At 38.3% G+C, this 17,487-nt stretch overlaps 1 protein-coding gene across 1 annotated transcript; it reads right to left on the bottom strand.

The window, feature by feature from the left end:
* Window positions 1-4,130: 4,130 nt before the first annotated feature.
* LOC130136603 (structural maintenance of chromosomes protein 4-like) lies at window positions 4,131-5,599 on the bottom strand. Its single transcript, XM_056306708.1, has 4 exons — window positions 4,916-5,599; window positions 4,744-4,830; window positions 4,574-4,647; window positions 4,131-4,483 (listed from the first exon to the last, which is right to left on the bottom strand). Exons 1-4 carry the CDS (start codon window positions 5,048-5,050, stop codon window positions 4,450-4,452), a joined length of 330 nt encoding a protein of 109 aa, XP_056162683.1. The 5' UTR covers window positions 5,051-5,599; the 3' UTR covers window positions 4,131-4,449.
* Window positions 5,600-17,487: the final 11,888 nt, after the last annotated feature.

The following is a 17,487-nucleotide window of genomic DNA, read 5'->3' as shown; positions in this document are numbered from 1 at the left end:
CTACCGCCAAATTTATCTCATGTTCATAACGTCTTCCACGTGTCGATGTTGAGGAAGTACGAACCGGATCCGACCCACGTGCTGAATCATGTGGTAATAGACGTGGACGACAGGGTGTCGTACGTGGACAAGCTAGTTCGGATCGAGGACAGGAAGGAATAGGTTTTGAGGAGCAAGACGATCCCGTTGGTTAAAGTTATCTGGGAACATCACGGGACGGAAGGTGCCACATGGGAAAGCGAGGAGGCGATGCGACAACAGTACCCCCAATTGTTTGAGTAGTCGGGTTTGGATTGTAAATTTCGAGGACGAAATTTTTGTAAGGGGGGAAGAGTTGTGACATCCCGAATTTCGGCCCATTTTTGGGTTTTATAAAATGCGTAATTTGTCAGTGTGCTTATAGCAAAATCTCGCCCGGGAACTGATCACTCCCGGTTATCATTTTAAATTAGAGATTTCGCTAGAATCGCACTCGATCAAATCTGGCCGTTATTTAGACCCCGAACTTGGCAGTCGATTTTTGGGAGTTTCAGGACGAAATAAATTGGACGGTGTCAATATTATCGTAGCCAGCGTTGAGATTGTCAGGAATAATGGAAAAAGGGGAGTTTTTGACCGGGTGCGAATTTGGACTAGTAAACCTCCCTCGCTATAGTTTGATTTAATTAATTCAGCTTTTGTCCCTTTTTATATGCGAGGCTTATTTTGGACCGGTAGATCGCTTTCGATTTTGAATTTGAGTCATCGGATCGCATTTAATATTTGATTGAAGTTAATTTTTTTATTATTTTTCTCTCTCCTCTCTCCTTTCTCCTCCGCGCGCACGTTCTCTCTCTCTCTCTCTCTCTCTCTCCTTTCTCTTCTCTCCTCTCTGACCGCACGCAACCCCCCATGCAGAAGTCCACTCACGCCCTTGATTGTACGCACGACGTTTCGCCGCAAAATCGTGTGGAGGCCATGTGACTTGCATGTGATGCATGACCTAAATGAAATGCAAATGCGAACTATGGAAAAAAAGATTTTTTTTTAGGGGTCGATTCCTTATGCATTAAATGACTAAATAGATCAATATTAGGTGTCAATAGGGGTCGATCCCTAATTATTCTATGCAATGAAAGCCTAAATGAGTCGCCAAAATTTAGGTGTCGACACGAGTTTATATAAAAAAAAATTTACGTTCACATAGTAACATTAACACAGCACCGAGTTGTAATATAGTTTTTTAGCATGTACACAACTTGGAAAATAGCAAGAGCCTGTACCCACTTTGATATCTGTAAAAGCTATTTTAATTTGATATCCGTAACTATTTTGAATTAATATATGTAAAAACTAAATTCATTATCATCGACATTAAAATTATAATTGTAAAGTAGTTCAGTTCATATTTCTAAATTTATCATTTAATTATTATTTTTGTAATCGATAATAGTGTGAGCCTTGTATTTATAATTACAGAAAATAGAAATCAAATCATGATTCCATTTATTAAAGGAATGATCATTTTTCTTTGGACTGTTCAAAAGGCAAAAGAAACGGGCATTTCTGGTACCAAACATGAAGCAAGAGTTCGGTCTTGAGATTATTCATATGTGGAGTAGATCGATGTGAACGAATGAAATGAAAATCAATTCCGAGTTAGGGCTAAAGATGAAAGTCAAAAGGTCACTCACCTGAGTAGAAAGTATTGAGATTCTCTTATTTTATGAAGTGGAACAACATGCTTTAATTTACTTCCTTGAGAGGTTGAGACATTAGACACGAATAAATTGGGATTATCAGTGTCTATTTGGTGTGATCCTAAGTTGGAAAAATTGTCCAAAAAGTTCTAAATCAATTGCGTTTTTACCAATTCGGTCCAAAATCTTTCAATATTGTCAATTGAGTCATAAACTTTTTTACTTTTTTTTCAATTGAGTCCATACAGCTAATTTTGGCTGGAAATTACTAATGTGGACACATGCTGTTTACGTGGCACAGCCGGCGCACACGTGGACAATTTTTAATAATATATTAATATTTGTTGAATTTTTTCTTTTCTTTTTCCTTTTTCTCTTTTTCTTTTCTTTTCTTTATTTTTTTTTACAATTATGGCCGGCAAGGGTCACCGGGCCCTCGCCGGCAGCGGGCGAGGGCCATCGAGCCCTCAACAGCTGTGGGCGAGGGCTAGGATGCCCTTTCCTAGATCTCGGCGAGGTGGCCTCGCCCGCAGTCATGATGGTCTAGGCAAGGGCTTTGCGGCCTGCACGCATGCCTAGGCAAACTCATCGTTTGTCTTCATCGTCGTTGGACTCATCGTTTGTCTTCATCATTGTCAAACTCATTGTTTGTCTTCGTCGATGTCATTCAGCTTGCCTTGAGTTGTAGAAGAAAAGCTGAAGCGGTAGCTGGTCGGACTGACCCTCGCCAGGTTTAGGCAAGGGCCCCGACCCTTGCCTACGGTCGACGAGGGCTGCAAAGCCCTCGCCCATGGCCGCTATGGCCTCGCCTGCTACTGGCGAGGGCTCGGCGGCCCTCGCCCACCGTAGTTGTAAAAAAAAAAATGAGAAAAAAGAAAAAGAAAAGAAAAAATTAATTAATAAAACTTTTTGAGAAATGTTAAAATATTATTAAAAATTGTCAATGTCAATGCCGGCCGTGCCACGTAGAACGGTCGGCATCCACGTTAGTGATTTCCGGCCAAAATTGACCAAATAGACTTAATTAGCAAAAAGTGAAAAGGTTCAGGACTCAGTTGGCAAAATTAAAAGGTTTAGAACTGAATTGATAAAAGTGCAATAGGTTTATGACTTTTTGGATAATTTTCCAATCCTAAGTTGTATGGGCTAAACCAAATAAATATGGAGTTTGTAACATTTCTAAGTTCCACATCAAGTTAGAGAGAAATTATGACTTTACATAAGTAGAGACCCATTCTAAAGATGACCATACAAAACCATTCAAATCGGACAAAATGCATGCATAAGGTCTTGGGCCTCGAAAATAAGCGCGGTCGTGTGAGTAGTCTTTTTATGCTCTAGTCTCATTAATTAGGGAAAATGACGCAAACAATCTCCTAACTTTGGTTCAGTGTATAATTTGGTTCCTGAACTTTTAATTTGTCCAATGTAATCCCTGAACTTTAACTCAATGTACAATATGGTTCCTGAATTTTTAATTTATTCAATGTCATCCATAAACTTTTGGTATATGTTTAATTCAGTCCCTGAATTATATGAAAATGTTCAATGCAGTCATTTCCATTAATTCAAATTTAGGGACTATATTGAACATTTTCATATAGTTTAGGGATGACATTGAACAGATTAAAAGTTCAAGGACCACGTTGAACATTAACCTAAAGTTCAGGGACTATATTGAATAAATTAAAAGTTCATGGACCGAATTGCACATTGGGAAAAAGTTGAGGGACTGTTTGTGTTAATCCCCATTAATTAGTATACAACTTTTGAAAGGTGCATAACGCACACTTCTCTTTCCTCTGTAGTGGCAGGCGGTCATTTTTACTTAGCATAGGGCCTGTTTGTTATTTTTCGAAAAGCAAAAAACTTATCCCTTATTCCAAAATACCGTATAAATCTTGTAAAAATTAAATGTGAATGTATGTGTCAATATTTATATATTGTGAAAATTTCAGTTACTTTGGGTTAAGAAAATGTTAAAGAGTGTCATTCGCAAGATATAAATTATATACACACATAAACATGCTCATAATTTCAAGGCCACTCACTTGGATATTCGCTCGGGTCTTACTTGGTCATGAGATTAGTAATTTGGGATCGTGCACCAACTAGGACAACATATTAGTGAGCTAATAACCTCGCCCAAACCTTAATTTAAAATCTTACAAGTACGCCAACCCTCCCAATTCATCCCGAAATCTAACATCATTAACTTCTCAAAAATTGGCATTTCAACTTCTGGTTCCTAGCAAAAAAAAAAAAACAAAATCCCTGGAAGAACCCAAAATAGGAAAAGATCTCTTGAGAGATTGATGACCAGGTAAATAGCAGGGTAAGAGAATGGCATCTCCATCATTAATGAGTTGATGCGAAGATTTCGTTGGAATTATTATGCAGGAAAACAAAAATCCCTGCCAACACCAATGGATACTACAGCTTGCAGCTACTTAACAACTATGACAATAGAGAGAGAGAGAGAGAGAGAGAGAGAGAGAGAGATTCAAAACCTCAGCTCTTACATTAGGGACAACCAATCTTGTACTATACGTAAGTAGCAAGCAAATTCATCACATTATAGGCCACTGAGGATGGCAAGCTACGCAAGTTAGCAAGAACTTTATTGAAAAAAGCAGTCATGAAAGAGAACATCATGCTTACTCAAAATATTTTAACTGACGAATCAGGCAAAATCTTCACGCACCACTAAACTCCCACGATTGATTGTAATGCTCTTAGTGCAGTTCTCAGTTTTGTATATTCCCAGAAGTCAATCCGCAAGCTCAAACATGTTTTTTCTGAGGCTGCACATTGCATAGAGAAAACATGAATATGGTGAGTTGGGAGAACATTGTCATCTGAAATATATTTAGACTATTTCCTACACAATGTACCTTATAATAATGAATTGGGCGTCCTTTGTTCGATCTTTCACATAGTGTCCCACAAATAGAAACATTTTTGAAGTCTGAGAAATTATAGCACAAACAACTAAGCTTGGAACAGAGGTAAAATCAACAGCATGCCCAAAAAAGAAATGAACTCTGGAATGGGCACTGAGTACCTCGAGTGGCATCGATTTCATCCATCGCATAAGCGGAGTGGGTTTGGGGTGATGAAGGGCACAGACAAGAGCTAATGAGCTGGGAGTCTGAAGATTCAGAAGGGCAATTGTCATTCCAACACATAAAGCTTCACAAAATAAGAGGGGCAGAACTGCTATGTCCTCAAGTTACCTTTTCACCGCCAGATAAGTTAGCAATATTCTTCCAGCTTTTCTTTGGTGGCCTGACACTGAAGACCACACCTTCAGAGAAGGGATCCAAAGAGTCGACCAATTCAAGTTCTGCATCACCTCCTAGTGTGAACATCTGTTTACTCTAAGATAAGGATCAGAAGGAAAAGTACTACAGGCGCTCAGCACCGGATATAGTTTGGAAGCTAGTTTTTTACAAGCGCACAAAAAGCAGAGCCCAGTGATTGAAAAGTCAAGGTAATTGGAAGATGGACTAGTCAAGGCAAGAGATGTGGGAGCACTGTCATCATCCAGAACGGTTAGGGCTAACCATGCATCAAGAAGAAGTTTATTAATATGGAAAGATCAAATCACCTATTAAAGAGAAACAAAGAGAGTTGAGTATATTGTCATGAACCTATGCAGACATGTGCAGGCAGACAAGTTGTGTCGATATACAATTACTCAAATAGGGGAGAAAAATAAGAACCCGATACATCTCTTTTAATTTCAGAAATATTGTATTGAATCCTACCATGAACTCATCCAGCCTAATATGAAAATACCAGTTAGAACTATTTCTATGTCATTATGCAAGATAAAAGATAATTATTCTTACCTCTTCTTTCTCCACACATCATACTGTTTCTTTATGTTATCTCGTTGTTGAGTGATGTGATTAAGATCATCAACTTGTTCACTATATAATGCAACTTTTTTCCTGCACCTGTACATACAAAGATAATTTATATAGAAACTCTTCCGATGCATCTTAAGGTGCAGACGATATTGAGAGCAAGGAGAAAATGTTCCTACTCTGAGATTTATCGAGATTTGGACTTATTTCCTTGAGTTGTGCTTCTAGTAGTACTACCATCTCACTCAAGTGCCCTCCTCAAGTCACAAGTCTCGATCAGAGACTTATCAGTCAATGTAGCTTGAAGCTTTGCAGGATCCACTGAATCTTTGTGAATTCTACAAGAGACAAAATAGGACTTCAAAAACTATGCACTGCTCTGCCAACATCGAATTTCCGATCCTAGAATGAAACCTAACCACTCAACTATGAAAATAAATCACAACACAAAAAATGATATAAAAGCAATCATAACAAACGCATCAAAAATAGTAATGAAGAACAAGTAAAAAAAGATACAGTGCACTAAAGTAACATGGCCTTGTTATTAAGCCTCGGGATAGTAACCCAATGACGTTAGTTGAAATTGAGTTCAATTTCTTTTCTAAACGATTTAACCATCTAAAACTAGATTAAATCAGAGCTGTCCACTAAAACCCAAAGCCATGTGAAGATTAACAAAAATGAAACTAAGTTAAATATGATACTAAAGCCACCAATTTTCAGTTTTTTTTTTCGGATTTTTTTATGAAATTTATGTTTTAATTTTTTATTATCTGGAAAACAGGGACTCGGGCCGGGCCTTTAAGCCCAATCAGATATGAACTGGTCAAATCTTACGGTCTGGACCATGGAAACAAAATTGGGCCATTATATCAGGCCCCTCTCAACCCAAAAAAAATTTATTAAAATTCGAACTCGGCCCAAACCCCTATTAAATAAATCAAGCCCGAACTCATTTAAAACAGTAACAAGCCCATATCAACGAACAGCTGGTGTGCAATGAAAATTTGTCACCTTAAATCAGAGAATTAGAACGATAAGGTCGTCGTCACAAGTCATTAAGAGAAGACTCAGATCAACTCAGATTCTCACGCAAGCAACGTTTGCGCAACTCAACATAATATTACGCTCAAAGCAAGAAGAGGGATAAACGTTACCCTGGTTTATCGGCGATGTGAAGATTGCAACAAGTGTTTGAGACGGCGAAAGATGTCTCGAACGGGAGGACTCTTCTTCGTACCTGTTCAGCCAAAAACAGAGCCGCTTTTGAATCTCGATTGACCAAGCACAGATGTCGGATCTCCGATATGAGTATTACAGAACGAAAAAGCTTCGAAACTCCACAGCTCAACTAATCCGATCGCTCCAATCCAAAAAGTTTTTAGCACGGCAAAGAGGAAGGATGATCGCTTCGTCCAAGGATCAAAACATGCTCTCCTTTACGTGTATATCCCTTTGACGATGAAAACTGATTCTGCTCAGCAGGTTCTAGAAGCAATTGTGCGAGTCACCTTCTTCGTATGCGCATGAACTTTCGGGTTTCTTTTTTTCATTTCTTTTTTAACCTTTTTCCAGAAAACTGGATAGGGAGAATAATAGAGAGATAAACTGGGCTCGCGGATTGATGGGCTCTTTACGAATCGGGCTTGTACAAATTGGATCCAAGTTCATGGGCTGAAATGAATTTCAAATTAAACCGGGCTTATGGGCAAAAGTGATGCAAATTGGTTTCCATGAATTGGGCCAACGCGAATACATAAATGGATAAATTGGGCTGTCTTTTTACTTATTATTATCTATTTTTCTTATTTTAGTGCTTTTACAAGAACGAAAATTTGAATTATTATTGACTAAAATTCAGGTGTCAACCGCCGTCTTTCCTTGAAAGAAAACTTAAAGAGAGGTTCCTTTTAAAGACAAAACGACACCTGAATTTTGCGTGAAGATATACCTTTAAACCTTACTTCAAGCTTTGAGCATCTGCGTCTATTATGAGACCTATTCTTATTTTTTGGGTGAAATTGATTTTTTTTAATTGATTTTTTTAAGGAAAACTAGAAAGAATTGAATAGTTATCCGACATTACCTAAGAGGCAAAAGAAGATTTATAGCTCGGAGGCGAAGGGACTAAAACCCCAAAGAAATGCCCAGGGACTAAAACACGATAAACAGCAAAGAAGATAACACCCTACAGAAAGGCCTAGGGGCTAAAACCTATGAGAGACCGAGGGCATAAAACCCTCAAGAAATGCCTTGGGGCTAAGAACCTATGAACGGCAAAAGGGGACAAAACAGTATAGAAAGGCGCAGGGTCTAAAGCGGCCGGAGGGATAAAACCCTAAAGAAATGCCTAGGGGCTAAAGAAATGCTTATCTGACTGCAGAACGGGCGCGACCACGTTGTCTCTGGTGAAGGCAACGTTCTTGGCGGCGAAATCTGGCGACAACTCAGTAGCTTTGGAGAGGTAATAAAGAAATCGATGAAGAACGAAGCAATGGCCTCATTGTTGAAGGATTGCGGCTGAAACGAGAGGTCGAAAGAGGAGGGAATCAAGTGCAGGAGCTCGATAATGACTAAGTATGGCCATTTATCGAGCACAACTTCAGACTTGGAGGGGAAACGAGCGACGACGAGAACTGCATTGAGTTGTGAACGCGAAACCCTACGAGATCCGGTGAGGATGGACTCGGATTGGGGACATCTGCCAAAAATCCATGCTAGTTTATTGGCGAATTGACTCGGATTCTGTGCGATGAGGTTACAGCGCCCAATCAATGCCTCCACTGCCATCAAACTCCCGCAACTCAGGGAAAGTCTTCGACCTAGAGACCTACGCTACGCCAAGTGCCTCACATAGAGTTTCAAAGCTCGATCAGGTCATAGAAGCACAGAGGCTGAATGCGCAATGCAATTATACAGTACGACACGAGCATGCAAATGGAGGATGGAGGATGGAGAGGATGGTTTGCGAAGAAGAACGAAGCTCGACACTGATGGCGATCGGAAGTGACAATTTGGATGGTTTCCGTTCTCTGTCGCAAATAACAGCTTTCGCGACCTCACTCTTTTCGTTCCTCTGTCTATTAGGAATATTGATGACACTTTCGTTTTGCTCTAGGCGCATCTTTCCCTTTTTTCTTTTCTTGATTCTCCGGTTATGGGTCGAGCCCTGCTTGTCTCGGACCCAAATCGTTTTTTTTTATTTGCAACAAAAAGAGAACTCCTATCTCTAGGCAATTGAGCCTAACAAAAATCAGGGTCAACAAGCATCGTCATTCATCGATGACGATCTCCAGCATTTGGAGGAGATAAAAAATCTGATCGGAAAATTATTATCAATGAAAAGGAATAAAAGGTTATGTGAAATTAAAGGCACCATAGAAGTTTATGAATCTATCTTAGCTACATCTCCAGTGGTAATCTCTTATTCATTTATGTTAATACAATGTTGTTAATAATTGCCACAGTCAACCAATTAAGGAAATTTTAGAGTTTCCAATGCATTGGCAATTCTTATGTCGTACGATTAGTATCTTGACAATTAAATTATTCCAAATAAAGTACACTCGACCAATGCCCCATTGTGTATTAGCATTTCGGATCCTAACAAAGTGATGTACCAATACTTAGACCCATCTCGATTTTCTTCATTGATATTTTATAATTAGATTGAACATCCCATAATTGTTTAGTTTGATTGCGACTATCCTCCTAAAAAAGGATAGCGGTTCAGAAAGAAAAATCTGCTTAAAGATTAACTAGTTAGCTCAAAAAGGCCCAGGTAATTGTTGAAACCATGGAACTAAGATTATCAGAGGGAACAACTTTATCAGAATCAGGAGCATCTATTTCTTATATTGATTTTCAAATCTTTTCCAATCTCATTTAAGGTAAATAAGCTGAGTGGACCTAACCTAGTTAGGCTTCACAGTGTCATCCCCTCCATTCCCCAACCTTCCGTGCGGTTTTCGGCCAAAAATGGCGATTTCCAATGGCAATTGAATCATACTTTGTTGGCTAGTCTGGCGCTCAGTTCGGCGGGATTGATCGAGGCACGCAAAAACTGGTGAGGTCATATTTTACCCCATCACTGGTTTCTTCAATCAGTCTTCTGATCGGTGGATTTCAAATACGGGCAAAGTCACGTGCAAACTTCATTAAAGATAATTGTGAATGATGTCTATTACGCAACTTCTTGAACAAATGTGTTCTTCTTCGGGATATATAATCTGTTCGAAACAAACGCGGAAAAACAATAATTTACGTGGTTCGATCACAAGGTGTTTTACGTCCATGGGCGAGGCAAAACAAGATTGCACTATAAGCAAAGAGAGTACAGTTTTCAAAAGTATCGACTTAACAAAACCTCACGGCTCACCAATCTCTCCCAAAACGAAAATCTCTCTTAATCAATGAAAAAACCTAGACGCAGTATAAATAGGGCTCCCAAAAAAATTTCCTCGGGGGCCTAGCCCCCGAACCCCTCGAGACATTTGTTCGCTTACTCCAGCTTAGGCGGACCGCCATAGAAATTTGTCCGCTTACTTCGAATTGGGCCTGTCGGCCCAACCCTCCGTGTCACAAACTAAATCTCAATTTTTTCTCCACTTTTGGGTCGTACAAAAAATATGTCGGGTCAGGTGATTAACCGGACTGAGTACATAAAATTCAAGACATATTTAACATAATCCATGTGGATAGGTCTTAAATAAGAGAATCAATGAAGATGCCACCGAATGAAATCACGTCCTACCTAATTATCTTTCTTACTTTGAGTGTAATTAACAGAGCATTAGATATTAATTATTGGCCTAAGTGTCTCGGCTCCAAGAATGAGTGGAGATGAAGGAGTTTGAGGTGATTTATGGTTTGTATGACATGGTTTTGGGGGTGGGGCAAGTTGGTGTACTTACACGAGAAGGACTAAGCAAATTAGCCTTTGAAAGAGAATCCCACTTAATGGACGCCCCTACATGTCAAATGACTGAGATCACTTATGCTCTCATGTGCCGGGGCCAATAAATAAATAAGGTTTATATGTCACCAGATTAAAAAGCGTAGATAGATTTAATTTGGTACATGCAATAATTGCTCTAAAATGTTTGTGTCCGGGTTACAAAGATGGAGAAGAAAATCTTTGGGAAGCATTCGATGGCCTATGCACCTTATGAAGCGATATAGTAACGATTCATCTATCACTTACATGTATTTTCTTTGTTTATAGTGTTACTTACGTGTACCATTCTATTTCATACCAGATAATCACAATTCAATTTGTTAGAAAGACAACTATTTCATACCATTCTATTGCATGCGGACGGAGCCCAGGAACTCGGCCCACCCCGTGTCCCTTTTTATCATAATAAATAAATAAATAATAAATAGAAATAACCACACACAAAAAGAACAGAGAGAGAATTGGACTTGCATTGCAGATTGGGTTTGAGCGTAATAATTAAAAAATAAAAGAATAAATGAAATATCTAAAATCGAAAAAAAGAAGAAGAAAAAAACTGGAAAATGGTTAAAAATTAGGTCTTGATTAGATTGTTAGATCTTAGTATTAGATTTAGATTAATTTTGTTTAGTTAGTATTCACAAAGTTTAGGGAACTACGTGGTTTTCTTTAGGTTAGTTTCATGATTTAAATTATAAATTAGGTTTAGTCATGACTTAGTGTTTAATTGGAATAATTCCAGGGATTTTAATAGTTTAATATCACATAGATATAGATTCAATTCATAGTTCAATTATCACTCTCAAGATAAAAACTATATATTATAGCTTAGGCTAGAAATCACTTTAAATAATTGTATATGTGATGTGGGAAGAGCCGCAACTTAGCACAGGCTTGAAAATGATTAATGAGCGTTAGCTATTCTAAAGTCGGATTGGGGCCCCGACTTAGGATAACAAGGCACCACCTTGGGATTCTTGTCAAAGACAACAAGACATTGATTTTCTGGTTGGCTCATTGTGACGAGCAATAGTAACATTGAGGCTTGGATAGAGGCTCCCTTCTTCATGAGGTGTTTTCACCCTCCTTTCGAACATTCCGATGTAGAATAATTCTTTGTCAAAAGTTGGCCATAGTGATTTTTGAGATTCACTTGCTTCAGCTGTTCTTGATGTACTTTTTGAAGGAAAATACCATGCAGGCTTTGTTCCCTTCTCATTATTCGTGTAATGTTTATGAGACTTGGACATTAGCGTCATGCTGCTCGTTTTGCCCACTCTCATTGTTTGTTTCCTGGCACTAATTTGGTTCACTTATGATTGCTAGTGTGGATGTATTGATGCCGAGCTTGCTTCAAATGATATGTGGATTTTGAACGGAAATGGTCCGGTATCGTGGCTCGTTTCATGGTGGTACCGACGTGTAAGTTCACCTCATTTTCAGTTTACTATATTGTTAAGGCACTTTTTTTGGAGTCATTGTTAAAGCGTGATGGTTATTCATCAAACTCGGCTCCATGTAAGCCAACTCGAGGTACTTAAACCCTAAAAAAAATCGAAATTACCTTTTCTTCCACCTATCTTGATTGTGATAATTCCATCATCAATCCTCTTAACACTGACGACATCGTCCTTAAGGACCTCTCGATGAGATTTCGACACCGTTTCTAATATGCTTGTGCAAAGAACCTACTTTAGAGAACGTTTTTCCTTAGCAGCATCGATCCACGTAGCTTCTTGCAGACACGTACCACCATTCACTCTTTTGCCATAGTGTGTACCGCATCCATTGAGTTACTTGACAAGGTTTCAATAACTCCAAATTCTCAAACAAAGCCCACGAGAGTATAATAATAATAATAATTTTTAACTGAAATTCGATGGAGCATTGCGGAAAATTGGATTTGTAGTAAAGATTTGATTCAAATGCTTTAGGTGTCACGATAGATCACGTGAAAAAGTGTTGTAACATTTCTTACAATCAATTAATTCAGATTATGGTTATATTTATATAAGCCCCCTTTTTAATTGACCACTTGCTAATCTCCAAGAGTTGCCATTTTCTATCAGATGACGGGCAAAATGCAATGTATAACACGTAAGTCGGGGTACATTTTTCTTCTTACTAGGGTTTCGATTAGTGTGTGCATGAGAGTTGGGAGAGGCCCATGCACGCTGCGGAACAATAGCAAGCCATGGATCGCGTGAGAGGAGGACATTGACATGCCATCAAACACATAGATATTAAAGAAATTGCAAGTCTTAGATATGGATATCATGTGTTAGTGTTCCTAGGTGATATCGATTTACTTTCTGTGGTACGCACAGGCTTTGTAAAAGATATGTATTGTTTACATATACATTGATGTTGTTGGACCTTGAGCCTGCGTTTGGTCGACTGGATAAAAGTCTGGATATGATATGTTTTATCCTATCCTGTGTTTGGTAGTGGTCCAGGATAAGATAAGGTCGGATATAGACCGGATATAGTTCGGATAAAAAATCCGAGGGGAGGAGGTGGGATAAAACCGGAAAGGATTTCTAATGCCTATTTTTCCAGATACCCTACGCTCCGCTCGCCGTCATCTTCATCCCCACAGCTTGTGCGCTTTCACCAAAAAAATTTCTCGACTTTTTTTCCTTCACCGACTCCTCCGGACCCGTGAATAGCAACAAAAAAAAAATTATCCTATCCGACTTTAAATCTGTAGTCCACCAAACAGTGGATAGGATATAAAGAAATCTTAGGATTTCTTATCCTATCCTATTCAGTCCTATCCTGTTTAGAAATCCCGACGACCAAACATAGCCTGAGGGTGCAAATCGAGCAAGTTCATAATCCACCACAAGCATGCGTTTTTGCGAAGTGGTTCTATTTATTTCGTTTTATATTTTACTCTTTTCAATTTACGAATGAATATCCACTATGTCCTTCGCACACCCGATTAATCCCAATCAAGTGTGATTACCAACCCAGGGATTCTTGGATCAAATTGGAGTATCTAGGTTTCTTTGAGTAGCCAGCTAATTTTCACTAAATGTGGGAGTCGTTTGTTCTGCACACACTAGATAATTACCAAAGAACATAGATCAATTCCTGGAGGCTTGTGGAATATCCTGCAAGTCCCATAAATTGATTAAATCAAGCCATTTGCTTTATGCAGGTGGTCCCGTCGGAATTCAGTTTGCATGCACACAGTTTGTGAAATTTGAATATGTGACATCCAATTCTTGAGCTGAACATTCCCTCGACACCTAATCAACTACACTAATCCAAGGTTAAATTAATTTTGTCTAAAGTATTCATGTAATAGTGGTAAACACATTGAGAACGGTCGAAAGGTCATTGAAAAAGAAGAAGATTTTTTTTTGTGTTTATCTTGTCAAATAGTTGCCCCATATATGAAAGTTGATTGTTCAGTCAGTAAAGCATTTCCGATAATCAAATAACACGCATGGCCTCAAACCGGCATACATTACAAGATGATGATGTGAGAATGACCAAGCTTTGAGGAATTATATTTTCTTATGTAACATATACATATCAACGGCTAGTTATATGTCATACATGACGAAGAATAAAATAATTTTTGATCATTTAACATGCAACGCAAATGTGCTGTATGTCTTCATCATTCGTTATATTAGTTGTGTGACTCAATCTTAGTATAGAAAAAATATATATATACACCTCTCTCAGCGATTATGAGCTCGATGACTTGGTCCAATAAACTTTTCTAGTAAAAAACGCTGCCAATCACCTAAAACACTACTCAGAATATAAAGAAATTATTTCATATTTCAATTCGTTGGAAAAAATTATTTACTTGACTATTGATGTTTCATTAGTCGTGTTTTGTTGTTTGTATTTAGTTATAATCTTGTATCATAAAAGCATGACGGCAAAATAGTGCTTGAGTAGGTTTCGAGAAGCTACAAATCACTTATTAATATTTTTATTGAAATTTAATTAATATAAATATTGATTTATCTAAGTCAGCTTTTTTAGTATTAATTTATATAATTAGATTATTCAAATCACAGCATGACCATCCCTGAATATTAATTATTAATTCCGACCCAAATCGATCCAATTAACCCGTTTTGATCCATTTATAGCCGACATAAATTTTAGTAACCCATACTTGATCCAATCCGTATCCAGTCCATACTCGACTCAACCCACGTTACTAAAACACATAGATATTAAAAAAACAAGAACTTTTGTGCTATGCACGTAGTGTGTGAACAATGTGTTTAATAGTTTTACAAAGTTCTAAATAGGGTTAATATTACGAAAAACCCCAAACTGGTACATTTATGACAATTTTATCCCAATCTAATTTTTGACCATCAAAAACCCCAAACTAGTACACCTATGACAAATTTATCCCAAACTATTTTTTTAACTACCAAAAATCCCACATTGGTACACTTGTGACAATTTTATCCTGAACTAATTTTTTAACTACCAAAAACGTCAAATTGGTACACCTGTGATAATTTTACCCCATACTCGTACATCTGTGACAATTTTACTTTAAATTAATTTTTTTATCACTAAAAATCCCAAACTGGTACATTTGTGACAAATTTACCTTCCATTAATATCACAAAAAATCACAAATTGGTAAACTTGTGACAAACAAAGGGGTAAAATGCCAAATTGGTACACCCATCAACTGCCACGTGTCATCAAACTTAACAATTTGACAGTAAAATTTAACAGAAACAGAGGGTAAATTTGTCACACGTATACTAGTTTTAGGTTTTTGGTGGTCAAAATTGTCACAAGTGTACCAGTTTGAGGTTTTTTGTGATAAAAAAAAATTCTGGGTAAATTTGTCACAGGTGTACCAGTTTGGGTTTTTGATGGTATTAACCTTTCTAAATAACATTTTCGGCTTGTTTACGGCTTTTTCTTTATTGCAAAATTTTCAATTTTCATAATGAAGTATCCGATATATCTCCTGAAAATCAATAAGTCTATAGTAAAATCATATATTAATTTTCACGGTTTTCAAAAGCCGAAAAGATTACGAATCTCTCACTATTTTTAAATTTTGAAAGAAAAACAAATATATATCAATGAGCTGCTCTCTTCATCAATTAGGTTAAAAGTCAGAAGAAGAGGCCATGGCAGCATCAGAGAAGAAGCACACCATCTCTTCTTCTCTTTTCTCATCGGGACATCATCAAACTCACTCTCCCACCATTTCACTTTCTCCCCCACAAGACAAGACAAGACAAATAATACAAGCTCCAGCCCGCATGTCTATTCTTTTAGACCCACACACTACCAGCTCCTCTAATTGCAAAAGCTGAAGGTGTTGTTGGGGATCATAAATCGCCCATCTCCTTCGACCCACCACCATAAGAGAACCACCAAGCATTCCTTCCCGAAACTCCACCTTCATCCTCTTCTTGCTCTCGCCTCTCCATTCCTCTCCTCAACCCCTCACCCCGCCCCTTGTCAAGTCCCGGACCTGACCCGACCCAACCCGACCCGCCCCTTGCCAAGACCCAGACCCGCCCCGCCCCGCCCCAAGATTCTCTCTTTCACGCAACCAGCTGTTGTTTTCATTGTCGTTCGAATGTAGAGGCAATGAACAAACTCGACATGCACACTCACTCTCACTTTCTATTGTGACTTCACTTGAATCTCACTGTCGAAAGCCTTCAACCTTCTTGGGGAAGAATAGACTATCGCACAGTATTAATTATCCAAAAAGGCCTAAATTTATTGTATGACGGATAATTCAGTTCTAAACTTTTCAATTTGGCTAATTTAGTGCTAAACTTTTTAACGAGCTAATGTGGACGCCGGCTAGCCATCCTATGTCAAACAATCGATGGCGCTAAGTGGACGGTTTTTGCAATTCTTTTGAATGTTTTCTTTTTTTCCCTTTTCTTTTCTTTTCTTTTTTTTCCTTTCCTCTTCTTTCTTTTCTTTTCTTTTTATTTTTTTCCCTTAATCTTTTCCTTTTCACCTGCGGCCGGTCATCGGCCATCGCCAAGACCGGCCTCGACGATTAGCCACATGTGAGGGTTGCGACACCCTCACCTAGCACAATTTAAAAAAAAAAACAATAAAATGAGAAAAAGAAAAGATCTCAGGAAAGTTTTTTAAACATTGCAAAAATTCACCACATCAAAACTAATCATGCTACATAGGACAGTTAATGCTGACTGACCATCACGGCAGCAATTTCCAATCAAAATTGGCGGAATGACTATATTGGAAAATCGTCAAAAAATTTATGATTTAATTCTGACTGTCATACAATAGATTTAGAATTTTTTGGACAATTTTTTCCACGCAGCACATCCATGTCCTCCATCTTCAGCCCCTCAACAAGTAGCTCAAGCAACTCGAGGCACCACCAATTCGATGGCAGAATTAACAGCGCCATCGTTTTGGGCGTTTCGAGGTTGAGATCTTCCTTAGTGAAGAAGCCGCTCGAGCCGCTAAGGCAAGCGGTCGCCGATTGCCTCTCTTCCATCTCGGTCCACCACGGGGTCCTATACACCACGGTTGCTTTCAAAGCTTCCAGAACCTTACGGGTGCACTTGAATTTCGTTTTTGTTTTTTTTTTTGTATGTTTGCTAGATTCTTGAATTTTTTGGAGTTCCTGATTTTGTTGTGTCTTTGCTAGATCTTGCAAAGTTTTTATTTTGGTCCTAGAGGTTACTCTTTGGAATCCTAAAGAAACGATGGAAATGTGAAAAAAAATTTGAAACCGATCAAATCATTCTCCCATTTTCCTCTATTAAAGATTGTGGCTGGCAATTTATTGTTACGGCTTCGTAATGCTAACCGGGCCCCTAGACAATTTCAGCTGATTTCTCGACATTGAAGACAACCTAAAAGAGAAAATCCTTCTGAGGGTTTTGAACTACTCTCTCTTGACATTTGAACAGAACAAAGAAGAGTTGCACCCAAAAGGAGATTTAACAAGAAGGTGAAGAATAAGGGA

Source organism: Syzygium oleosum, unplaced genomic scaffold, assembly GCF_021117445.2.
Source record: "Syzygium oleosum isolate NSW1041296 unplaced genomic scaffold, Sole_v2.1 Sole_v2.47, whole genome shotgun sequence".
NCBI lineage: Eukaryota > Viridiplantae > Streptophyta > Magnoliopsida > Myrtales > Myrtaceae > Syzygium > Syzygium oleosum.
The sequence above is the reverse complement of the archived record's forward strand: the minus strand, read 5'-3'. Positions and strand labels throughout refer to the sequence as shown.

What these genes read in the sequence shown, in the direction of transcription:
- LOC130136603 (XM_056306708.1), bottom strand. Translation starts at nt 5,050, where the DNA reads ATGTTCACACTAGGAGGTGATGCAGAACTTGAATTGGTCGACTCTTTG. An exon ending in ACTTATCTGGCGGTGAAAAG is followed by an intron (nt 4,831 to 4,915) that starts GTAACTTGAGGA and finishes CTGAATCTTCAG; the next exon opens with ACTCCCAGCTCATTAGCTCT. An exon ending in TGAAATCGATGCCACTCGAG is followed by an intron (nt 4,648 to 4,743) that starts GTACTCAGTGCC and finishes ATAATTTCTCAG; the next exon opens with ACTTCAAAAATGTTTCTATT.